General features: G+C 34.8%; 1 protein-coding gene across 1 annotated transcript; it reads left to right on the top strand.

The window, feature by feature from the left end:
- The first annotated feature begins 737 nt into the window (after positions 1-737).
- grhl2b (grainyhead-like transcription factor 2b) lies at positions 738-27,769 on the top strand. The gene is made up of 16 exons (XM_051136133.1): positions 738-1,042; positions 4,057-4,243; positions 6,678-6,745; positions 6,829-7,186; positions 7,280-7,338; positions 7,453-7,609; positions 9,604-9,715; positions 17,152-17,246; positions 19,285-19,443; positions 21,615-21,672; positions 22,584-22,723; positions 23,172-23,209; positions 23,866-23,957; positions 26,024-26,109; positions 26,395-26,459; positions 26,564-27,769. The coding sequence occupies exons 1-16, from the start codon at positions 1,023-1,025 to the stop codon at positions 26,676-26,678; spliced, it is 1,809 nt and encodes a 602-aa protein (XP_050992090.1). The 5' UTR covers positions 738-1,022; the 3' UTR covers positions 26,679-27,769.

Below are 27,769 nucleotides of genomic sequence, written 5' to 3'. Positions count from 1 at the left end.
GTTTCTTATTCCCATGTTTTGTCATCGAGTGATGTCACTGTGTATCTACATGTTCACACCTGACACTTAAGAACAAAACAAGTTTTCCAAGGCCTGGAAGTGTGGGAAATGTCCCACAGATGAATTTTTCTCACACAAAATTGTACTCTCTAAGGAAACTAATATTGACTGACTACTATTTGATTTCTGGGCATGTCAGGTCTTGATGATTTGAATTTCTTAAGAATCAAAATAGGATGTGTGCTATTTACGACCCGATTGTAAACCTGTGTGAACCACTCTTTCTGAAATTAACATGACATTCAGAGTGAAAATCATTGTATGAAGCCATTGTGAATTAAAAACCTTTTTGATTTCCATCTTCAGTGCACCTGAACAATAATAATTCAGCCTTTTGTGGTTAAGAGAAAAGCCACATATTTATTCAATACAGGATTTTCTTTTACAGGAGCCTACTTACATTTGGTCCCTCTCAGATATTCAACTGAAGAAAAAGCGGATAAATAACAAACAACCTATTCCCAGTGATCACACAAAGGCTTTCTCCATCCTGACCTTCATTTTCAGTACGAATCTACGGCTACAGGTGAGGTGGGTCTTCTAACCTGTCTTCTGACGCGCCAGCCAATCAGCGAGCGTCATTTTCGCACCCCGACCAATCAGAGCGCAGACCCGCCCCTACTTGAACCGAAATACTTTACACAGAAAAAAAATCCATCAAAGTTTACCTACAGTTCTATACGCAAACAATAAAACATTAAAAGTGGATTTAACATGTTATGAAGGTTTTAAATATTTTTTTTTATTTATAAATCACGCGGTGAAGTCTTCGGGAAGGACGGGACGGGGGTGCTCAGGTGTTTCCTACCTGCTCCTTCAGCCCTTGAGAAATAACCGGAGAGAGAAAAGTCGATTTACCTGTAGCCCGGGTTCTGGCATCTCTCACTCGCGCTCTGTCTTCTGTTACCTGCACCGACTTGAAAGTCCAGTTTCACAAGGAAGAACCGCGGAGGAAGAGAAATATGTCACAGGAGACAGACAGGTAAGAGTCAGGACTGCGACACAATCTTCCATTACCTCAACACAAGTATCGGAACGTCACCGAGTGCCATTCTACATTTTTACTTTCAGAAACCTTAAATATTCTCTCGAAAGTCTCAAAACTTTATTTTTAAGTCGCACTAATTACGGCGTAAAATTCCATACAGATTTTGTTTAGTTCATTTGTTGTTTTATTAGTAAATACCACCGCATGAGCAAAGTTTTTTTTGCGGTCAAAACGCCATTTTTCACGGAGGAAACACCTTGAATATAAGCTACCTGATATTCATTACCATTTATTTACACCTCAAAGGAAAGTGTGTTTGATACATCGTATTTTTGTTAAAAATAAAGATTTCGTTTATTTATTTAGCGCTGTATGATCTTGTTATTGTTTTCTTATATCATGTTGGTCCTTGACGATCATCCTAAAGTGGAAGTGTCATAATATTACGTTTTTGTTTTTGTTTTAACACTATGTGAGGTTTGAAGGATTGTTTTAGGTCGGTTCTTTTGATTGTTTTAATCTGTGCAGGTCTGTTGTCTCCTTCATATCTAGTTTATTTATGTTTGTGGTGATTAAATCACTTTTTTGTGTATAAAATTGGCAATGGACTGAATTGGTGTTTCTTCAGGGTTGTTGGTTAAATACGGGTCTTGCATCTCTCACATAACTAGGCTAATGTGTGTCAAAGAATTGCATAGAACTTCATTCATTTGCTATTCCAATTAAACAGGGTGAGGACAGGTAAATTTTGGCGTAATTTATAGGTATGTTGCAGAGGGATTTATGGCTTATGTAAAAGTATGTTTCTGATGGTTTAGCTCTGCACACTAAACCATATTAAATAGTTAGATGAGGAGAAATATTAAATACAAGAAATATAATTATGTTATAATCAAAATATATCACAAAGTATTTTGTAACCTCAACATGATTTGCATCTAAATACGTACCTAATTTTACACCACAGTCCAAATGATGTTATTTCAGAACCAAGAAACTAGTTAATGTCATCCTATATGCTGATTTTTTTTTCTTCTTTACATTTTTTATTATTATTATTATTTTATGACCCACTTTACTTGTATTCTACCCATTCTTAGTGAAAAAACCCACAGGAGTACATGCTCTGTGTTCACTCTCATCCCCGTGTTTACAAATGAATGTTGTGTTGTGAAGTCACTACTTGGATAATTCATTTTTTGAACATTTTCAGTTAACTAAAGTGAAACCATCTCAGATTTACTTTTAGATAATATTAAGTAAAATGTTATATTTTATTAAAATAATAATGAATTTATTAACTTTCTAACTGAACAATAAGAGACAAATTAAAATCCAAGAATCCAAGTCAAATGGATACATCTGAATTTCCTTATTTAATTGTTTTGCTTGTTTTTAATTTAAAAAATGTCATAACAATATATTATGAATCTGCTCAATTATGAATTTCACTGAAAAACCTTCTGCCCCAATTCTTTACTTTAATATAACCCAAGATTTGTTACCAAACAAATGTCCATAAATCCCAGTTAACATTAGACAAGAAGCATCTTATTGTGACCATGGACCACAAATTTTTTAAAAATTGAGGTTTATATATCACCTGAAAGCTAAATAAATAAGCTTTCCATTGAAGTGTGGTTTGTTAGGACAGGACAATATTTGGCCGAGATACAACTATTTGAAAATCTGGAATCTGAGGGTGCAAAAAGTCAAAATATTGAGAAAATCAGCTTTAAAGTTGTGCAAATTAAATACTTGGCAACTTACTAATCAAAAATTAGGTTTTGATGTACACTACCGTTCAAAAGTTTGGGGTCAGTAAGACTTGTCATAGTCTTTAAAGAAGTCTCTTATGCTCATCAAGGCTGCATTTATTTGATTAAAAATATAGAAAAAAAACAGTAATATTGCAAAATGTTTTTACAATATAAAATAATGTTTTTTATTTTAACATACTTTAAAATAGAATTTATTCCTGTGATGAAAAGCTGAATTTTTATCAGCTGTTACTCCAGTCTTAAGTGTCACATGATCCTTCAGAAATCATTCTAATATGCGGATTTATTATTAGAATGATCAATGTTGGATAATATCAACAGTTGTGCTGCCAAATATTTTTTGGAACCTGTGATTTTTTTTTTTTTCTTTCATGAATAACAAGTTTAAAAAGTACAGTGTTTATTCAAAATATAAATATTTTATAACAATGTAAATTATTTATTATTAACTTTTAATAAACTTTTAATTATTAACTTAATACATCCTTGGTGAATAAAAGTATTAATTTCTTAAAAAAAAAAAAAAAAAAAACAGTAAAAATGTACTGACCCCAAACTTTCGAACGGTAGTGTATTTGCGGTAGGAAATTAGCAAAATGTCTTCATGGAACATGACGTTTACTTAATATCCTAATGATTTTTGGCATACAATGTATTGTTGACTATTGCTACAAATATGCCACCTGTGCTACTTACGATTGGTTTTGTGGTCCAGGGTCATGTATGAAAAAAAGCATTTAATCTTAAAACTGTTCAGATGAAAATGCAAGATGAATTGAAAAAGCATAGAGCATAACTATTCAGTAAATATGTTCTATGTTTAGTGACGTTATTTTTATAATGCATGTGTTATTATAATTTTATTATGGACTTAATTTGATTATATATTATGAATAAAATCAGCCTGATATAGATTTAATATCTAACGATATCAAATGATTAGACTAGAGCCAGCAGTGGCACTTCCTCATGTGTTATTACATTGTATCTGTAGTTGTCTGTCAGTCAGTAAAATGCAGAAGGACTTTTTAAAATGTTTGGTTGGTTAGATATGCCCGGCATCAATACACTATGAATCGCACTCACAATAGGTGCAGTGTGCAGGTTTGTTTTCATCAGTATGCAAAATAGAGCTTTTACATAAAGCTTTATCAGCTGGATCATTTATGTCTTTCTGTTTGCTAGTGTGATGATATACTGTTTTGTGTCTATGTGTGTGTGTCTCAGTAAGAGGCTGGTTGTAGTGGTGCCCAATGAGCCGTCCTTTCACCCACGTCGGGCCTACACCAGTGAGGATGAGGCCTGGAGGTCTTACCTGGAGAATCCTCTTACCGCGGCCACAAAGGCCATGATGAGCATCAATGGCGATGAAGACAGTGCTGCCGCCCTGGGGCTCCTCTATGAGTACTACAAGGTCACTTTCTATTTTCTTCATGTTAATCAAACCTTCAAAACCTGGTCAAACCTTTCTTTCTTTGGTGGAACGCAAAAAGAGAAGTTCAGTAGAATGTTCAAGCTGCTGTTTTCCATACAGTGAAAGCGGTTAGTAACTGGGCCTGCAGTAACAAGCTCTAAAGATAACTATTAAAGCACTATATTGTCAAAAAAAAGATAATCGCATATAAAAATTCAATCCATTAAGATTACATAGTGTTAACATAAATGTATAAAATGCGATGCACAGTTGTCAGTCAAGCATAATTGAAACAAGTAAGAATGACAGTAGTACTAATAACCAGGTTTGTATATTTATCATCAATAGTCCAATTTTATGGCATGTAAACCAGTCTTATACATTTTTAATTGAAGCTTGCTTGTTCCACAGCTAGTCAAATTTGAACCATGTTCAAACTGATTACCTTGGTTTTCACAATTAACAGATTTTTGCTGACTTTAAGGAATTTGAATGAATACATTTTGAAAATATAATAAAATTAAATTAAATAGATGCAAAAACATATACACTACCACTTAAAAGTTTTTAAACAGTAAGATTTTTTGAGCTTTTTAAAGAAGTCTCTTTTGCTCACCAAGCCTGCATTTATTTGATCCGAAGTACAGTAAAAACAGTACAATTTTGAAATATTTTTACTAATTAAAATAACTGCTTTTCATTTGAATATATTTTAAATTGTAATTATTTCTGTGATTTTAACACTGAATTTTTAGCATCATTACTCCAGTCACATGATCCTTCAGAAATCATTCTATTATTCTAATTTGCTATTTAATTTAATTTATTATTATTATTATTATTATTATTATATTGAAAACAGCTAAGTAGAATTTTCTCAGGTTTCTTTGATGAATAGAAAGTTTAGAAGAACAGCATTTATCTGACATAGAAGTCTTTTGTAACATTATATATCATCACTTTTTATTAATTGAAAGCATCTTTGCTAAATAAAAGTTGATCTTTGGGTCATCAAAGATTTGTGAAAAAAATGTACTCAAGTGTTTTAAATATTGATAATAATAATAATAAAAATGTTAAACAGCAAATCAGCATAATACAATGATTTTTGAAGGAAAATTCAGCTTTGAAATCACAGGAATAAATTACATTTTAAAATATATCTAAATAGAAGTTATTTTAAATTGCTGTACTTTGGATCAAATTAATGCAGGCTTGGTGAGCAAAAAACATTAAAAAACATTACAAATCTTACTATTCAAAAACATTCGACTAATAGTGTACTTCTTTAACTGCCATGATTTTTTTTTTTGCAACTTGTGCACTATATTTTAATTCATACGACAGCTTTTTTGTGAGGTTCAGATAGAAAAGTCCATACAGTCCATACAGTTCATCCAATAATTAATTATTTGTTATTATGATGCAAGTATTTGATAATAAGATCAGTTTTCTTTGCATTTATGTCCCAGTAAAATGATTATTTTTGGTATTTTTGGTAAAATTGAGTGTAGGAGCGTTTAGAGATGTTGACATGCCACATGGTTACTTTTATGCTTACACTTTACATAATTTTTCATCCACAATTTCTTGAGTAATGAACAAAAGCATAATTATGTCATTGCCAGCCCTAGTACAAAAGTAATATATTTAAAATATGTTTATTTCCAAAAAATGCAAATATTGAGTGCAAAAAAATCCAAATATTGAGAAAATCACCTTAAAAGTTGTCCAAACGAAGTTTATAGCAATGCATATTACTAATCAAAAATTAAGTTTTAATATATTTACGGTAGGAAATTTACAAAATATCTTCATGGAACATGATCTTTACTTAATATCCTAATGATTTTTGGCATAAAAGAGAAATCAATAAATTTGACCCATCCAGTGTATTTTTGGCTATTGCCACAAATATACCCATGCTACTTATGACTGGTTTTGTGGTCAAGGGTCACATATATACTTAACTTTAAGTATACTACGTCCGCATAATTAAAGTGCATTAAGCACAAAATTAGTTGTTCCAGTTTAGCAGACTTTAAGGATACCAGTTTAGTGTACTAAAAGTACAGTTGCAGGATTTTTAAGTACATAAATATGTAAATATATTTGTAGCATACTTAGTGTGAAATAAATGTATTTCAAATACATTTTAGTATTTTTATTTTTCACTAGGGAGTGCAATCAAGGTAAAACTTTGTAGTATTTAGCTCTATAGCAAAAGCATACAAGCACAGTAAGGATATGGAGAAATTCTTTGCTGATCTGATATAGAAGTTACCTGACGGAAGTCATTCAGGAAGTTTTCAGTTTTCATAAGGCAGTGAGTTTATCTCTCTGGAGTGATAAGTCTCCATTCAAGTAATTATGAGTAAAACAGTGCCTATGATACTATCAGCGCCGCTGTATATTGATGTTTCATCCTCCGCAGGTGCCCAAAGATAAGAGAGTGTTACCCATCAGCAAAGTGGTTGAAATTTCAGACGAACCAGAAAAGAGGTCAGTTGAAATGATTAATGCAATAGTGAATATGGAGTGATAATGTGACTTGTTTCATGTTTTATGCTTTCATACTGTCTCAGAAACACTACAGTGGGAAACAGCAGTCAGATGGAGCCGGAGACGGTGGATAATCGCGTCCAGGTCCTGAAATCAGTGCCTGTTAATCTGTCGCTCAACACGGATCACCAGGAGACCAAACGGGAACAGTACAACGTGCCTGTGGGAGAGAGCAACACCGCTGCGGTGGTCAAAGCTGAGGTGTACACTCCAGTTTTCATGGCCTCAGGAGTTCACTACAGGACAGAAGGAGAGGAACCGATGCGCGTCATCTGTGAACAGACCCACCCGTTCGACACCTCGGCTGTATGTCATAGTGGATATGCGAAGGATGACCATCGCAGTAGTCCAGATAGCACTTATGAGGAAGACAGCAGTGAAGTGAGAGGAGATTAATATTTGTGTTTATGTGTTTATGACACATTTGTTGGATCTAATACTGTGAGGTAATGACTGATTTTTGCTTTGATGCAGAAGTACCGCCCATCATCGCTTGGAGCTGATGACTTCATATTTGACCAGTCAGAGATGTTGTAAGTGTTGTTTGTTGTAACCAAGTGAGGCATATGGAAATGATGTACACTGTTATGCTTGTAATATTATGATGAATCAACTCTCACATATCTGAACAACACGCTGTTCAACAGAGACACTTTCCAGTACACACTCGAGGCCAGCAGGTCATTGCGGCAGAAGCAGGGCGAAGGGCCTATGACCTACCTGAACAAAGGCCAATTCTATGCTATTACACTGAACGAGACAAGTGCAAATAAACGCCTTCGACATCCCATCAGCAAAGTGAGGGTGAGTGTGTAGACCTGCCTTTTTCTGTCAAACCGGATCATCAAAGGAGCTTGACAGCATGGTATAATGTGACTGACTGACCTGAATAAGATATTTCACATAAAAGATGTTTACATATAGTCCACAAGAGAAAATAATAGTTTAATTGTACATACGCTTGATTTTTAGTACTGTGTTGTTACCTGAATGATCCACAGCTGTGTTTTTTTGTTTAGTGATAGTTGTTCATGAGTCCCTTGTTTGTCCTGAACAGTTAAACTGCCGCTGTTCTTCAGAAAAATCCTTCAGATCCAACAAATTCTTTGGTTTTTCAGCATTTTTGTGTATTTGAACCCTTTCAACAATGACTGTATGATTTTAAGATCCATCTTTTCACACTGAGGACAACTGAGGGACTCATGTGGAACTTTTACAGAAGGTTCAAACGCTCACTGATGCTCCAGAAGGAAAACATGATGCATTAAGAGCCGGAGGGTGAAAACTTTTAGAATTTAAAGATCAGGGTCAATTTAAATTATTTTGTCTTCTGGGAAACATGTAACTATCTTCTGTAGCCTCTGAAGGGCAGTACTTATAAAAAAAAAAAAAAAAAAGATATATTTTGGCAAAATAAGAAAAATGTACACATCTCCATTCTGTTCAAAAGTGTTCACCCCCTGGCTCTTAATACATTGTGTTTCCTTCTGGAGCATCAGTGAGTGTTTGAACCTTCTGTAATAGTTGCATATGAGTCCCTCAGTTGTCCTCAGTGTGAAAAGATGGATCTCAAAATCATACAGTCATTGTTGGAAAGGGTTCAAAAACACAAAAAAACAAAGAATTTGTGGGATCTGAACAGCGGGCAGTTTGACTGTTCGGGACAAACAAGGGGCTCATGAACAACTATCACTAAACACCACTGTGGATCAGGTAACAACTAGTGATCGACCGATATTGATTTTTTTTTATAACCGATACCGATAATTTGCATAACCATGTCCCCGATAACCGATATGCAGAACCGATATTTATTTACTGTCAAAAAATAAATCAGTGACTGAGTGAAGTAAGTCCATACTTCACTTTGGTTTTTCCTCCTTTCAGTCATCGTAAAAAGTGTTGAAAATTAGCAGTCTTTCATGTTAAATTTAAACTTCATATTGCTAATTACAGCAAAGCAAGAAAGTAGGCTATGCTTTACCTTTGCACGCTGTTATGTCGGGTCTCCCCTCTCTCAAAACTCAAAAACTCAAAACACCCACAAGATATCGGCATTTATCAGCGTTTATCGGTGAACCTGATATTACAAAACCGATAACCGATTATGGTAAAATGCTTAAATATCGGGAAAATATCGGTAAATCGATATATCGGTCGATCTCTAGTAACAACACAGAATTAAAATCAAGGGGATGTAAATTTTTGAACAGGGTAATTTTTATAGATTCAACTATAATTTTCTCTTGTGGACTATATGTAAACGTCTTTTAAGTGAAATATCTTATTTAGGTCAGTGCTAAATAAACAATAACATGCATTTTGTATGATCCCTCTTATTTTGGTAAAATAATTAGCGTTTTGCAGCTTCTGAAAGGGGAATGTAAACTTTTGACCTCAACTATAAATGCTGTTCTTTTGAAATTCCCACATTTTTTTTAGAAAGTAAAACCATTTTCACCTGTAATAACTGAAGACTAGAGTAATTGCTGCTGAAAATGTCATTTTAGGAATAAATCACTTTTTAATACATACTAAAAGAGACAATTATTTTAAATTGTAATAATATATGTAATAATGAATACAACTATGGTGAGAATATGACATCTTTCATTAAAAAAAATCACAGCAATCCCGAAGTTTGGAACAGTTGATGATATGATTATATCTTCCATTCTTGTTATGTTAATAGTTTAATGACATGTTAGTCAGCGCTTGATCGTTTGGAACGGGTGTGAAGTAATCAAGTGGATTGTGATAACCTCTGTTAACCTCCTTTCTCTTATTTCCTCTATCAGAGTGTCATCATGGTTGTGTTCAGTGAAGATAAAAACCGCGATGAGCAGCTCAAGTACTGGAAGTATTGGCACTCTCGCCAGCACACGGCAAAGCAGAGGGTTCTGGACATCGGTGAGGCTTCTTCTCCTTTCTCTCCAATGTTTAGGCTTGGTCTTGGATCAAAGGGTGTCTAATCCTGCATGAGAGTTATTAGAAAATAACTGGCAACCCTGGTCCTGGATAGTCCCCAACAGTACACATTTAATCTGATTATCTAAAGCACATATTCAGGTCTTGGAGTGTCGATGAGTTGATTCAGGTGTGTTTGATTAGGGAGGGTTGGGGAGATCTCAGGTCCAGAGTTTAGCTCCAACATGCTCCAAAACACTTGCCTGTTAGTTTCTAGTATCCTTGATTAGCTACTTTGGGTGTGTTTAATAAGGTTTGAAGCTAAACTCTGCAGGAAACTGGCGATCCAAGTAAAATATTGGATGGCCTTGCATTAAGCAAAACAGGTTGCTAGCTATAAGTGTGTTGGGAGCAAGATTCTCTTCAAACTGTTGCTCTACCTTGGCAGTAGTTGATGTGAAAGTAAATATTTTTGAATGCAGCGATGCGTGAGATTGTGTTTGCATAGCTAGCAGCATTTGTGTTCTTGTACTTGCATAGATTATGTATAATTTATTTTCCAAAAATCATTAACCAAGCTACTACTCAACACACTTTGGTACTTCTTCCCTTTCCCTTGTGCATCCACCACTAGTTTGAAGACTGATGGTGCTTTACATCCCAAAAGCCCTCAGGGCTTTCAGGAGATTGGTTCCTCTTGGTTTCCTTTGCTCAGCTAATGGGTACTAGGTTGCTATTTTGCTATACATACAGATTATACACAATTAAACTAGAGAGTCTGCCCTGAGATTTTTAAAGATAGACACATGGTCCAAATTCAAACCAGTCTATGTTTTTATGCAACTGACTTTAAATAGTTATGAGATGACTAACTTTTAAGACTAGTCTAAGTAGTTTATGCTCTGCTTAGTTGCATAAACAGTAGTCAGTCTTTTTCAGATTCAGATTAGACCAGTCTCTGTTTCTCATGCAACTGACTTTAAAAACTTATGACCAGTGTTGAAGAAAGAAAATGAGATGACTAATTTTTAAGACTAGTCTAAGTAGTTTATGCTCTGCTCAGTTGCATAAACAAAGTCACCATGTTAAGACTGTGTCTTAAGAACTTGTCTGACTAACTAGCAGTTAACCGAGCAGTAGTCAGTCTGACTTTTACGGATTCAAATTAGACCAGTCTATGTTTTTTATGGAACTGACTTAAAAAAGTTATGACTGGTCTTAAAGAAAAAAATTAGATGACTAACTTTTAAGACTAGCCTAAGTATGCTCTGCTCACATGCACTGATAATAATGGCTTTATAGGACTATACATTATTTGGATAATTCTTCATCATCAAAAAAAGTTATATCTGATTCTGTTGCATAGAACTAAATAAAAATAAAATATTGATATTTAATATTAATGATATTAATTGATATTTAATTTTATGCTAGATTTTATTGTGTTATTTTCAATAGAATTGTGGTTATTTTATTGGATTGTGTTTTTAAAGTCAGTATCATTAAAATCTTACAAAATTACTTTAAAATATTTAATACAATAATATATTTATTACAATTACAGTTATTACATTTTCGGTTTGGGCCCAGAATTTTAATTTCGATGCATCCCGAATTTGGACAGATTTAATTCCTTACTGAATCTACGGTGTTAATTAGTTATTAATTAATTCACAGTTATTTAGTGAGCAGTTTCTGATCCCTTTAGAACCTGAAGCTAAAATATTATTTTTTTCTTTTACTGTAAAATTCTAAAACAATATGCTGTCCTCAAGTGCGAAGGTTAATTTTTTACACAATTGCCTTTCAATAAATTACATAGGGCCCGTTTTATTTTTTCCCAAATTCCATTTCATTTTTTTTCAAAATTCCGTTTTTTTCCATTTTAATTTTTCTGGATTCCGTTTTCTCACCATATGTTTTATTGTTATCAAATTCTGTGTTTTAGCATGTCTAATTATTTGAATGCATACTTAATTTATTCAAATTTATTCTAAAAAATAGCCTTATGAAAGTTTTTTTTACCCTCAGAAATTCTGTTGTGTATTTAAAATGTTCTGGTTATCAAATGAAGGCATAAAACATTAATTTCATTTATCTTTTACTTATTGAAAATTAAATTTTGGCAAAAAAGGGGAATTTACTATTTAAATTAAAACATGGAAGAAATGTTGTGTGATTATACCTTAAAAAATAATGTTTAATTTTAGTAGTAGTAGTAATAGTAGTAATATATTTCTGGCACAATGTCTTCAAGTTAAACCGGACTTTTATTTTGATGGGTAGCCATGTCTACCTTTTCATTTCTGTGTGTGTATGATATGACGCTAGTTTTCCTAAAGTGGAACAGTCAATTGCTGAAATCAGCGGGAGCGTCACGCACTTCAGTGTGTGTAGTAAACAAAACCGCTTGTCTGCTCCATTCATTAAAACAGAGACACACAGAACATGCAGAATTCACATTTAAATGGTATTTTTGCGGCATAATATTTAGAGATACTAGTTAATATTGTGGTTTGATTTAAGTGTAATGACCTACTTTTGATTAATTCATTCGACAAATTCTGTGACATTCCGCGTTATTGAGTAAATTTGATTCTGTCCGTGTTTTCTGCATCATGGAAATCATAGGGCCCTAATTACAGTTATTGACCATTACAGTGTGTTGAGAGTTTGTAAATGGAATTTAAATAGAGTACAAATAAGAAAATTAAATTTTTTAATTATAAAAATGTTTATTTAAACACATGAATAAAAGAACCTAACACTTCAAAGTTGAAACCTGAACTATAATAAATATACACAAGTTTTTTGTGACCTGTTTCGTTCTGTAATTCTCTGTTCAAATTCGTGAATTACTTTCGTGGTGCAAACTGTTAAAGAGTTACAGTAACATGAATACAGCTCAGTTGAATGTGTCTGCTATGACACAGCAGGTTTAATTAGGTTATCCAAACTTGCACACTTTATTACAAGGATAGTCCCGTTGGAGCAAGTTGGGGTTAAGTAAGGTTGCAATGGTCTTAGGAGATCCCAATTATTCTCCAGCTCCATGAGTCACCCCACCTGGGATTTGAACTTGTGACCTTCAGATCACTAAACCAGTTTCTGAAGTTGAATGAGAAAAAAAGAACCCAACATACAGGCCCGAAATTGTTGGAGTCCACCTGGCGTGGGGCAGCTATGAGTCCAAACAATTCACGTCTTATTCTCGCTCTTGTCACACCTTGAGAGAACAGTCATCCCGAGCCTGTTGCTTCTTGTCCTCCCCTCATCTCCAGTAATCAGACGCTCTGCTATGCCCTTTGTCAAGATTTGGCCCCAAGACTTTCACGTCCTGGGAGCACCCTGAGGGAATAGCTGAGCCGTGATGGCAGCTATCTTTGTCTTAAACCTTGCTTTTTTAGATGGGGCAAAATAGATGAATGTGTTTTTTTGATGCAAGGTGAGCTGGTAGTGCTGGTAGATTGGTACATGGTATAGAGAAGTATGCTGAAGCCAAGTAGGGGAGACAGTGACTGAAACCTGACACCTGCACAGTTGGGATTTGAATAGCAGTTGAGGCGGGATTGTTCCTCAGGCTTGGGGCCATGTCACTAGAGCTAGGATTTGAATGGGGCTATTTAACGGGGGGAGCTCGCTTACGGGCATCGTCGGGCGTGCTTGGTAAACCATCCAAAGGAGATTCATTGGGAAGGGTTTTGCCCTTCCTAATCCCCAAGTTACCCCAAAGTAAGACAGGTGTTGGGTTTACTTAACATAGAGATGAACGCCCCTGTAATGACAGCTTATTAAATTACAAAGAACTTCGGAATTGATGAAGGAAAGTCTAAATAGCATAGGAAATCACCACTATTGTTTCCACTCATATTTAGGGTTAAGGATTTGAACTGATTTTATTTTGAGAGTTACAACAGTTTTTTTCTTATCTTTTATTGTATTAGGGATGCACATTATCTGCATTATATGCATATTATCGGACTGATATCGGAATCGAGCGATAATGGCTTTAAATGTAAATATCTGCATCAGCCCTGTATGAAAAATAATGTCGATATGTCTTACGTATAAGAGGAATGTGCTCAGGGTGCTCACATGTGTTCAGGGTGTGTTAGCGAATAGATCACGTCAACAGTGTGGCTCATTCTTGATGCGTGTGGCTATCGGCCAAAATATGTTGAAAAATATCACCATATTGGATATTGGCAAAAATCCAATATTATGCATCCCCTATATTGTGTATTTTTTCCTATATTTTCCTAATGACGATTGTTTGTTTGATGATGGGTTTACATACTACAAACTTATTTTTTCCCATAAAAATATATTTATTTTATAGTTTCTATAAGCTACTGTAATAAATGATATGTCAATTAGCACTGCGTTTTTTACATACTTTATTTGTTTATTACCTGGAGATGACTTGAAAAAGTCACATAGAGCATATATTGTCGTAATCGTCAAAATGTTTCTGGTTTCTGCTCTTTATTTAACTTAGCTACAGCGACAGCTGGGAGCCTTTGCCCATATTAGGGAATTCCTGGCACTTCATAAGTTATTACTTCTATGAGGCCATTTTGGACTTTCTGCACGAGAGCGCCCTCCAGCTTCGAGTAGGAATAAAAGTCCCTTTAAGAGAAGTTATTTCACTCAGCGGCGATTTTTTAAAACGCCTCCAAATTCTCCAAAACTGGTCGCCAACCTTGAAATCACCAATGAAATCTGACAACAGGCTAGACCAGCCAGTGCGCATGTGCAGTCATAAGCATGCATCTCAGGCCCTAGACCCTTTACACTAGTGCATTTTCGTTTTAAAATGGCATTTTAAAATGAAAACGATCGTCGTCTACACTGGTGTTTTCACTGAACATTGGTTAAATGTCTGATGCATATGGCACACTTATCTGGAAACTTTTCAGGAGCTTCAAAGTCATCATCGGATTGGTTAAATTATACAGGATTTCCGGGCGATGTGTGTGTCGTGTTCTTTAACGTTCCGTTTGGAAACAAAGATGCTGTGACGCCAGACTCGCTCATCGAAGAAGAAAGCTGTCGTGTTTACTGTGACAATGAGCGCTTATCAGTATCAGCTAAACTCTGAATTTTCAAAAGTATGTGAAATATTTAAATTTTGCAGCATAGGATCTTTAAAATATGTCCGAGAGTCTGTTATTGTGGCGACATTTCCACGCCCGTAAACATGATGCGCCACAAAATGAAACATGACTGGTTGCTTCACCTGTCAGTCAAATGGCCTCTTGGCCATTCAAAGTGGACAAAGTCCCCAGACCTTCAGACGTCAAGCACTCAGTAATATTCACAACTTCTCATTTTGGATATGAATAAAAACTCAGGTCATGCATAGACTGTCTTGTCTCTTTGCATTTAAAGGGACAAAATTACGTTTTATTAAAAGTCCACATCTCCCACGTATTCTGTGCCCATGACTTAAATGAACTAGAAAAATCTTCAGTAGGGCCAGCCCTGACTTTTAACCTGGTGGACATCAAAACAGACACTTAGAAAGTACCAGTCAAGAATGTAAAGTTAACAGCCGTAGCTAAGCTAGCATAGACAGACTGACTCCAGCCATTGAAACTGTTATGAGATCACCCGTCTTTAACGTAAATCTATAAAGTAATGACGTTTAGGCAGAATCACAGACATGTTTAAAGTGTGAGTGACCATAAATGGCCTATCAAGCGGCTACTAAAAAAGCAAATGTTTGTTTACATAAATAGATAAGAGTTATCTAGCCTGGAAGGGAGCTGTTTTAGATACACACAGCTTATCAGTCATAAAACCACTTGCTTTGGCAGACATTGTTTTAATGTCGCCATTCTCCAAGCTGTTTGTATACCCATCACTCCCTAAAATGAATCATACACCATATAAATCGAACATGCATGCCTCTACCCCTGAAATTATCGGTCTATATGTGAAATGCATGCTGGTCTGGACTGGATTACTTAGTATTCATTAAGTATCCAAAACACAACATATTCTTATATTTCCAGCAGTTCCAGAACTAGTGTTGCATGATATACCGGTGCTTAAAAAGTATCGCGATACCCTGCTTTTTTAAAAATGGTACGATTCTGCATTTTACTAGTACTGGTATTTTTAGAATGCATTTTAATAAGAGGCGTATTTCAGCGTGTCTGTGTTGTGAATGGCGCAGACGTGCAGTTTTGTTTACATAGGCCTACGCATGGCGCTCATGGTGTTTTCAGCCTCTGCCGCCTCAATATATGAGTAAATAAACACATGAACATAATCTGCTCTGAGAGTCACTTCATGAGCATTTTACTGTTTATTTTGCAGAAAACTATCGTCATATAATCAAGACCCTAAAGGTCTTCACAGCAGCTCGTCATAATAAAAGTTCGGTTTTGAACTTGACAGTCAGAAATATATTAATATATTACTTAATGTAAAGATAGGACTACTACTACTAATAAAAATATTATTAAAACAATGTTTACGGAATATTTACCAGAATTTATTTACCAGAAAATTGTAAGTACACAACACAGTATTTCTGAAAAAAAAAAAAAAAAAAAAAAAAAAAAAATAGCCTATAATAAATCTCTTTATCAAATCTAATTATCCTTTATAAATTCATTAGACATGGTTTTGATTATTAAAATGTAATGAAATGATTAAAACAGAATCCAGAAAACTGATGAAAAATAGAGACTCACAAACAAAACTGAATGTGAGAAAAATAATAAAACTATTATTATATTATTATTATATTATTTTTTGTTAAACTTTTAATAAATTGCTGTTAAATTCTGCAAGTTTCATGATTTTAATTAATTAGACATGTTTTTGATAAAATCTTTTTTTAATGTAACCATTAAAATAGAGTCTAGAAAAAATGTAATGGAATTTAGGAAAAAATAAAACAGATTTCATAGGGCCCTCTTTATTTCATTTGTGTCTTTGTTTTATTGTAGTTGTCCTTTAGTTTGTTACTTGCATCTAGGTTCTTATTATTAATAACAAAGATAAAATAACAAAAAATGACTGTCATAATATAAATTGTTGTTGTGAAAAAATTACTATATCATGAAATAAGATTTGGCTTTATCCTTTAAGCGAACTTACAAATATAGCAAAGATCTCTATATGCCTGTAGGCTCGGTAGTTGTTTGCCATCATCCTGGGTAGTGGCACTGTCATGTGATTATTATTATTTAATTTTTTGAAGGGGAGATGAAATGCTTTGTTTTAATAGATAAAACTATGATTTCCATTTGGATCATCTATAATTTAAGTACTTTTCCAGCTGTTTTATGTTTTTTCGTAGTATCGGTTCAGTAGTAGTGTTGTGATATTTTAGACAGGTATCATATCGAAGTCTTTGATATTTTGTTTATTGAAATTGTTATTGTGATAACACTAAGAACTGACTTTTCCTGTTCTCTTCACAGCTGACTACAAAGAGAGCTTCAACACAATTGGGAATATTGAAGAAATCGCTTACAACGCTGTGTCATTTACATGGGACGTGAATGAGGAGGCCAAGGTAAGACGGTGTGCTTGCACACAGACTGATGTGGCACTGCAAATTACAATGAATACATTCTCCAATGTGTGCTTTGGGTTTATGGACATCCTGCTTGCGTTAATGGTCATCATAGATGATGAAGTGGCAGGTGTAGTTGGTTGTTTAACTCAACCAAAGGTTCAGACTACATCAGTGCATCTATGGTTTTTTTCTCTTATTCAGGCGCTCTACCACCATTGTGTGTAATACACAAAATGTTATTGAGACACAGGGTGGAGTATTACGACATCTGATATGTGTATTTTACACGCCTGTTGTTGAACACTCCCCGAGAGCCTTGTATAGCGTGATGTTAATTCACAATACCCTGGTGCATCTTCCCCGGTCTCGACTATTAATTTTAAACCTATTTTCTCCTGGGTTTTGGGTTTCATCTGTACGCTACTGACTGAGAGTAGCAAATGGCCCAGGTATGTGTACACGGCCAAACGCACACAAAACCGAGTCCAGATCCTCCCAGCCTCACAGGTAGAGTCCTGCCCTCCTATTGTGGCTCTTCTGTTGCAATACAACTCAGTTCAAACACTCGCCTCTGGAGTATATTCAACTAAAGCTCTCTGTGCAAACATTTGCTTTTTATCGGGCCAACTCACACTGGTAAAGCCTATTAATGTAGACTATGTTATGTCTCAATGCAGCCGCCCTTGGAAGGATATTCAAGTGTTTTTTTTTAAGTCCGAGCTCATGTAAAAGCATGCATTGGGGTGTGAAACGCTCTCGGTTTGATCTGATAAGCATCTCATACTCTGACCTTACATACTCTTGACTTTTATTACAAGTCCTTTAAAAGCTCTTCTCATCAGGCTGGAGTGGAGGAAGCCATAAACGGAGTCTCCATTGATCTCTAAGGTGGAAATTATGTCCTAGTTGAAGCGTGGAAGGGCTCAGTTAATTTTACGAGGGGTCCATGGTAGTGCAAATCTTTTTGGCTTTGTGCCTACAACATGAGTTGTACCGTTTATATTTTCTGCAAGATTTTTTTATGCCTTTGAAAGCCTTTATGCTCAACAAGGCTGCATTTGTAAGATCACTGGATCACTGGAAAAACTGTAATATTGTGAAATATTTTTACAATTTAAAATAAATGTTTTTTTATTTGAATATAAGTTAAAATGTCATTTATTTCTTTGATCAAAGCTGAATTTTCAGCATCATTACTCCAGTCTTAAGTGTCACGTGATCCTTCAGAAATCATTCTAAAATGCTGATTTTCTCCTCAAGATCCTCATATTCTCATATTTGCTCCTCATACTTGACAGAAATCTTTTGTTCTAAGTCATGCACTTACTGTTTTCATGATTAGTCATTGCTACCCGGAGGGTTCTCTGGTGGTATCTTAGGGAATAAATGTTTTTATATACCATGTGAATGTATTCAATTCATATGAAGTGCTCCAATTCAGTTTTCTTGCCATGCTTCACCTAACGATGGCCTCTTTCTTGTCCTCTGGCATTGGTAATGGTTGATTATATGAAACTGTTAATAACTAACCACATAAATATTTAGTGAGCAAGACTCTGTTTCCAAATCCTTTGAGGAGACTCAAAACTGCTTTGGAATTGAAAATAAATCAATGCAAAGATGAGATTTAAGATAAAAAATTGGTCTTGCATTAATATAAAACTATTTCCTTCAACTGGAACATTTATTATTCTGTGCAGATGAAACGGCATAGTTGTTAGTGTGAAGTCAAAGCGCTGCTTTCTGTAGCAGTCTGTGGAACAGATAGACGTGTCGAGGCAGGCACCTGTTTTGCGTGTGTAGGTGGCTGGTGGGAGAAAAACAAGGTGCACTTTTAACGGTCAGGACTGTGTAGGTCAATCCGGAACATGCTGCGAAAAAATATGAATATGGCACTTCTTATGCAACAGTTTGCATCTAGATATCATAACAATATCCCAGTTTTGCACTGACAGACACCACTAACATGCTTGTTTTCTTAACATGAATCTTCATGTGGAACTGAACTGTTTTTGTCTTCTTCTCCAATTGGTAGATCTTTATTACGGTGAACTGTCTGAGCACAGATTTCTCCTCTCAGAAGGGCGTGAAGGGTCTTCCTCTGATGATACAGATCGACACCTACAGCTACAACAACCGCAGCAACAAGCCTCTCCACAGAGCCTACTGTCAGATCAAGGTCTTCTGTGATAAGGTGAACCTTGACCTTTAACCTTTGAACCTATGCATAGAGTCCCAACGTTCCAACATCTGTGTTAAAGGGATGGTTCACCCAAAAATGAAAATTCTGTAATTAATTGCTCACCCTCATGTCGTTCCAAACCTGAAGAACTTTATTTGTCTTTGGAAAACAAATTAGCATATTTTTGATGAAATTCAAGAGCTTTCTGACCCTGCATAGACAGCAGCGCAACTGACATGTTCAAGACCCAGAAAGGTAGTAAGGACATCGTTAAAATAGTCCATGTGACATCAGTGGTTCAACTGTAATTTTATGAAACTATGAGAATTGAAGTCCAATATATGGAGATAACTCCTGAAATGTTTTCTTCAAAAAACGCAATTTCTTTACAGCTGAAGAAAGAAAGGCATGAACATTTAGGATGACAAAGTACATTATCTGTAAATTTTTGTTCTGGAAGTGATCTAATCCTTTAAAGGAGAAGTCCATTTCCAAAACATATAATGTGCTCACCCCCTTGTCATCCAAGATGTTCATGTCTTTCTTTCTTCAGTCGTAAAGAAACTATGTTTTTTGAGGAAACAGTTCTGCGTTTTTTCTCCATATAATGGACTGATGTGGTGCCCCGAGTTTGAACTTATAAAATGTAGTTTAAATGCGGCTGAAAATGATCCCATCTTATCTAGCAAAACGAATGATTATTTTATTAAACAAATACAATTTAAATAGTTTTTAATCTTAAATGCTCGTCTTGTCTTGCTCTGCCTGAACTCTGTGTATTCTGACTCAAGACAGTTAGGGTATGTCGAAAAACTCCAATCGTATTTTCTCCCTCAACTTCAAAAAATCATTTCAAAATCATCCTACATCACTGCAGAAGTACCGACCCAGTCTTTGCAAAGTGAACATGCAAAGAAGATCAAACACCCTTAACAAAAAAGGATAAAAAACAGTGATATAGGGCGATTTTGAAGTTGAGGGAGAACATGAGATGGAAGTTTTTCAACATACCCTAACTGTCACTGGACAAACCAGTCCGGGCAGAGTAAGACAAGATGAGCATTTGAGATTAAAAATTATTTAAATTGTATTATTTTTATGATAATAACTGATAGTTTTGCTAGATAAGACCCTTTTTCCTCAGCTGGGATCGTTTACAACCACATTTGGGATCGTTTGAAGCTGCATTTAAACTGCATTTGGAAGTTCAAACTCGGGGTTTGGAACGACATGAGGGAGACTAGTTAATGACAGACTTTTCATTTTTGGGTGAACTGTCCCTTTAAAGGAATAGCTGGCCCAGATGAAAATTTGCTGTTAATTTACTCACCCTCAGGCTATCAATGCTGAACCCATGGTCCTTGTTGATTCATAAAATGCAAGTCAACAGCTGCCTCACTTTAAGAGTAAAAAAAAAACATATACAAGCAACATAAAATTAATACATGTTCCTCCTGATGATATATTGATGTCTTATGAATTATATTTGGATTATTGAAAAAATAATCTCTGTGACACACAAAAGTTCATGATTCTTACATGTTTTGTTCATCATGATAATCTTCACAAATTATAACAGCTTTTATGAATTTTAAAGCCTAAATGTAATCTCCACAATTAAAGAGAAAGAGATAAGCATAGGTTATAAACAAATTACACCACGGTCATGTGACTTTCACATCATTATCACTGAGCTTCTGACAAATCTTTCAGTCTTTTTTAAAAAAATCTTTTAGAATAATTTGCAAGACTGTGAATATAAACACAATGAGGCTGTGAAAGCAATAGTGAATAGATGAGTTTATCAATTTGGTGTGATAATATTTAATGTCTCTGACAACATCTGTAGTCAAACGCCTTTTTCAAGACAAAAAGCTTTAAAAAATCACAAGAGGGTATTACTAATGTATTTTATGTTGCATAATAATATGAGCTGTTGAACACACCTTAAAACCCATTCAAAATGGGTGCATGATCACTTATTTTAATAAGCAGTGAAGTGCTGTTATCTACAGTTGAAGTGGGTCATTATTTAGCATCATTTATGGTGTTCCTGGTCTACAAACTCAGTAACTGTAGCGCCACCTTGTGGTTGTTCATTGTCATTACGCTTCACAGTCCTCGCAGACAAGCTAGTGTTTCTAATTTGTCTTTTCTCTATTTTTCCTGTTTGTGTGGCTCAGGGAGCGGAGAGAAAGATCAGAGATGAGGAGAGGAAACAAAACCGAAAGAAGACAAAAGGTCTGAAACACTGAAAATATCTCCAGTTTATAAAAACAAGCTTTAACACTAGAACCGCCAGAGGTTGCTGTATACCTAAAACCGCCATGCGGGTAAATTTTACCCACGTGCAAACAGTTGTTTTGATATGGCTAAAGAAGATTTTATTTTACTGTATTATGCCACTGTCTTGATAAAGAAGTGTCTAGTGTCATAAAAAAATGATTGTCTAGTCATCAACTTATATTTTTGCCCTGTTGTTTTGTTTATAGATTTTTATGCAGGCTACAGTCCGTTTTCATAATAGTCAGTTTAACATAAACAAGACTGCGCTGACAAAGGGAATTAAAAGGAAGTAACTACATAATTGTGTGATGTAATATTATAATTCGTTGTCATTATTCAATAAATTAAGACAATTCATGTTATTTAAATTACAAAAATAGCCCATAGACAGCAATGTGTAATAATAACTTGCGTACACTGCATATGATGATGCGATGTCAAATTCAAGTGCACAGCTTTTAGGTATAAATGCTCAGTTTTTCGATCTGGTATTATCTAAACACTTTTTAACACCGGGGGATTTTAAATTACACAATTTTAGTAAAAGTCAATGACTGGGAGACTTGAGTGTTTTATTGAAAATCTGTTATTTACATTTGAATAGCAGGTACGGGTAAAATTGACCCCGTGGCGGTTCTAGTGTTAAAGAGCTGAAGAAATGATTTCATGAACACAATTATCTTTCATGTTTTGATGTATTTTATACTGAGATATGAAGAAATGAAATGGCATTAGTTACATCACAACCATGAACCATTATGTGCTAATTGCTAGTGGCAGGTGGTATTAGGTAGTGTTTGATGAGTCAACGTTTTTACCACCCATAACATTTATTTTTTCATGTTCACATAACATCATCTCATCAGGAAAGGATGGAGGTGTCGGCGCGGTTTCTGTTCCGAAAAAATGTGACACCACCTTTTTCAAAACGATGACCGATTTGGACGCCCAGCCGGTTCTCTTCATCCCGGATGTGCACTTTGGGAACTTACAGAGGGCAGGCCAGGTATGAGTCAGCCTGAAACACACTCAATGACCAGATCACAGGCTCCTTTGTGTAAAAGTCCTCTGCCATTTTGCAGACGGCTGTAATTGAGGTCACATAGCCTGCCCTCAGCGTTTGCTTCCTCAAATCTCAAAAAGGCTGTAGAGGCTCATTAAAACACTGTCATGAGGACCTTAGCGGTCCATTGTGTGTCTAACGAGACTGAAACTTATTAGAGAGTGACCGACCTTTCGGAACCCGACATGAAAGGTCACGCTCGCCTTCCTCGTGAAGCATGTGAATGTGTGTATCTTGGATACTTAGGTGACATTTGTTTATTAGGAGTGATATCTGTTGATTTGGTCATTGGAGTGTCTATTTTAAGACTTGTTCTGAATGTTACAGAGATGTTTGATTATAAATGTTTATGGGAAATAAATGACAAACCTTTGCACACATCTCTTTGCAGGTGTTTGCATTTAATACAGAGGAAATTGAACGCGAAGGGTGAGTTTAATCTTTTTCTCAGTAAAACAGATAAAAGATATTCTTATATCATAATTGAATGAACATCACATCACCTTATAATTTACTACTTGCACTGATTTAGTAGTAAAATTACAGGGATTGCATACCAATAATATTATAGACATTAAAATAAACAGTATTTAAAGGGATAGTTCACCTAAAAATGAAAATTACCCCATGATTTACTCTCCCTCAAGCCATTCTAGGTGTATATGACTTTTTTTCTTTCAAATGAGTACAATCTGAGTTACATTAAAATTGTTCTGGCTCTTCCAAGCTTTATAATGGCAGTGAATGGCTGTTGAGATTTTGAAGCCCAATAAAGTGCATCCATCCATCATAACAAGTACTCCACATGGCTCCGGGGGGTTAATAAAGGCCTTCTGAAGTGAATTGATGCATTTGTGTAAGAAAAATATCCATATTTAAAACTTTATAAACGTTGTCTTTTAAACTCCATTCCAGCGGATGATGTAGGACGTAGGCGAACACGGACGTGTGAACTAATTTTTCAAATTATCATGATTAGATCATATAACTGTGTTTAGGTGACAGGCTTAGCTGGGCTGCTGAGAGGAATCTGATCATGTGATTGGTCAGTTGAGAGACACATGATGTCATTGTGTTTGTGACAGGAGTGTGCTGGTGAAGAGGATGTTCCGGCCGTCTGAGGATGACTTCTGTCCACCGCCCCATAAACAGCCCAGAGAGGAGACACAGAAGAAAGGTCAGAGCAGGACACACTTATATATATACACATCTATAGCCCAAAAGTGGATTTCCCAACCTGATCTCATGGGAAATTGTAACTGTTTTACGAGGTGGTGATTTTGTGTAAATCCATACGATGCATATTGTACGAAACACACAATATTTAGAAAAAAGTAATGAGATTCTAAAGTAAAAAGTAAATGAGATTCTATTCTTATGAATTACCAACCAATTCTCCAAAATGATGGTGTTTTCTGCTGTATTGCCCAAAATGGATAAAAGTTAAGTGATGAATGATAAAAGAAACAGTTTCAAGACCCCCAAAAAAATAATAATAATAATAATAATAATAATAATATATGTAGGAAGTTTTTGTAGGATTCTATTGTTGGAAACAGTATCTATCAATCTATCTATCTATCTATCTATCTGTCTATCTATCTGTCTATCTATCTGTCTATCTATCCATGTATATACACAGTGTTATTGCAGGGTTGCATTTGCATTTCACAGTTTTTATTCATTTTGAGGAATATTGAATCTGATTTTTGTAAGTAAGATGAATTAATTTATGTTCACATTTAGTCTAGAATACAGTAACATCATGTTTACTCCCAATTTCCTGATAGGAGACTTGTCAATCAATAAATGGAGAAAAAAGTAACTGGAGTTACTTATTTGAAATGTAACGCATCACAAGTAACGCGAGTTATGTAATAATATTACTTTTTTTCAAGTAACTAGTAAAGTAATGCATTACTTTTGAATTTCTAAGAAAATATCTGAGTTACTTTTTCAAATAAGTAACGCCAGTTACTTTTTTCCCCATTTACTGACTGACAAGCCTCCTATCAGGTAACTGGGAGTAAACATGATGTGACTGTATTCTAGACTAAATGTGAACATGCATTAATTCATCTTGCTTACAAAAAACAGATTCAGTATTCCTCAAAATGAATAAAAGCAATGAAATGCAAACTCAGAATATGACGCAACCCTGCAATAATTGAATATGTTAAATAAAACAAATATCCTTTATGTATTTAATACCATTTTATTAACCAGTGTCTTTGCTGCTGACCTTCGATGATGCAATTCAACCATACTAATAAGAAAAAGTTACTTTAGATGAACAAACATTTGTGCTTGTTTTTTTTTTTTTATAGCTGAAAAGAGATCTCCTGAATAAATGTACTTTTCTTTTAGCCTGAGGTGAATTCATTTCACTTTTGGTGTAAAAGGGCTTTTACATTAGAATTGTTTTATATTAAAAACAAAGAAGCAAGCCCTGCCCAGATTTAAAGAAATGCAAAAGTAATGTAACACATTACTTTCCATAAAAAGTAACTAAGTAACGTAATTAGTTATTTTTTTCAGGGAGTAACGCAAAATTGTAATGCATTACTTTTAAAAGTAACTTTCCCCAACACTGTATATATATATATATATATATATATTTCAAGTGTTTTGTCAACTGTATTTTAAATAAATACAGCTATGGAAAAATCAAAGAAGCCGCTTGAAAATTCTCTGTTTCTCTGGATTTACGATATCTTATTTTATTTTGTGAACTACTGATGACATTTCTTCCAAATGTTAAATAAAAATGCAACTTAGAGCATTTTTTGCATAAAATGACAATTTGCCAAAATAACAAAAAAGATGTCATGTTTTCAGACATGTTTATAATCAATTTTAGACAACACAATACCAATGTTGTAACTTCAGAAGAGTTAAGAAATCAGTATTTAGTGGAATGACCCTGATTTTCAATCACAACAACAACAAAAAGCTCCAGTATTTTTATTTTAAATTTAGGAAGAAATGTTATCAGAACTTTCCAAAATAAAACAAATATTAACATTTTATTCAAACCCATACCTAGTAAATCCAGAGAAACAGAGAATTTTCAAGTGGTCTCTTCATTTTATTTCGAGAACTGTATGTAGGGTGATTGTACTTGTATACTGTATTATGTCAATGTACAGAATGCTCTAAATTCCCACTGCTGATTAGATTGAAAAGAATGTGGAATTAAATTAAGATGAACTATGACACTAAGGAGATATTATGTTTTTATAGTGCTCTTGTATGTGAGGAAGGAGTCGGATGAGGTGTTTGACGCTCTGATGCTGCGGACGCCCACTCTCAGAGGACTCATGGATGCAGTGAGTATCTGTCACTATAGGGGGCGCTCTACTGACACTGTGCTGATTAATGGAGGTGGAAAATGAAACAGTCAGCTTGAAAATGAAAGCTCAAAGCAAAGATTACATTGTAAAAAAATAAAATGATTAAAAACTGTCAATTTTCCACTGATTAGCACCAAAATAATGAAATCTAAGGGAATAATGAACACACTTCAAAAGATTTTTAGATTTACTGCAAATAAAGCACAAGTCACTGTGATGATCTGACTCATAATTTAGTGATCATTTCTTTCATATCGACAGATTTCCGAGAAGTATGGTGTTCCCATTGACAGAATGGCCAAGATTTACAAGAAGAGCAAAAAAGGGTAAATGATTTCTTTAAAAAAAAATCTACATCATAAGAGGACATGTCAAATTCACATGACAGCTAATAAACCTGTTCTGATATTGTTTATTCTCCCCATTGTAGGATCCTAGTGAACATGGATGACAATATCATCGAGCACTACTCTAACGAGGACACATTTATCCTGAGTATCGAGAACTACGCAGATGCTTACAAAATCACATTAACGGAAATATGAACACCATCGCATGCATTTCTAACATTCAGTATGTTTAAGCTAAGACTTACTTGGACTCCAACCTGGTCAGATTCAACAGCAGCTGTCCATAAATTGGATTGACATCAGCTAAAGCTGACATACCTCATTTTTAAGAGACCTCAAGTATAATTAATGGTCAAAAGGAGTTTCATTGCGTCCCCAACATGTCCTCATGAGGATGGAAAGACTTTTCCTATCATTGGAGTTGCTTTTAAGGACCAAAGTGCAGACTGATTCATATTTCACTTGATTTTTGGAGACCACCAACAGATTCCTGCCTGAATTTGAACTGTTCCTTCCAAAGGATTTCAATGGAGTGAAACGAAATATAAGATGTCTTCATAATATCAAAATTCAAAACCCAATATCAAGCGTCCATTGGAATTATAATGCTTGCAGCAAAAATATGAATTTGGGTTTTTTCTGTGAGTCTCTGCAGAGCTATTGATCTGTGAAAAGTGTCCGAAACTGTCAATGTTTGTGTGTGTGTGTATTATTTTGCCATTAATATTATTTTTTAATGTTAGCTTGGTAGATATGATTTAGCTTCCTCCTGTCTGAATATTTACAGACTTTTTTTCTGCAAAAAGAAAGCTATTTTTATGAGACTGTGCCATTTCAAGTTTTTGTATGCTTAATAGTGCAAAGCAGGAAATATGTATAAATACTGTAATGTTTAACTGTACAGTACCGATTATCAGAAAATTCATCAAATGAGGAAGTCACATTGTAGCTCAGACACATTTCAGTTGCATGTTTTACATGCTGCACTCATTTTTTTAATGTGAAATTCATTTTATAAAGGTTCCATTGGTTTCAAACACTAAACCTTTTGGAGGTCTGAACAGTAGAGGTTTGTTCCTTTTGCTTCAAAGTATGAGTGCCTCTCGGTTTTTGTCGTTACTTTTGAAATAACTATGCAGTCTTAAAGCCTGGTTCATATCTAGTGTTTGTGTATAGTATAACGGGTTAACATTTTAACTGTGTAGTGCAGATTCAATTGATCAGCACCATTTTGAGATGTTAATGTTGTAACGTTTTAATATCGTCTTCCAAAAGAAAGGATGTAA

The sequence above is a fragment of the Labeo rohita genome, chromosome 19 (assembly GCF_022985175.1).
Source record: "Labeo rohita strain BAU-BD-2019 chromosome 19, IGBB_LRoh.1.0, whole genome shotgun sequence".
NCBI classification, from domain to species: domain Eukaryota; kingdom Metazoa; phylum Chordata; class Actinopteri; order Cypriniformes; family Cyprinidae; genus Labeo; species Labeo rohita.
The sequence above is the reverse complement of the archived record's forward strand: the minus strand, read 5'-3'. Positions and strand labels throughout refer to the sequence as shown.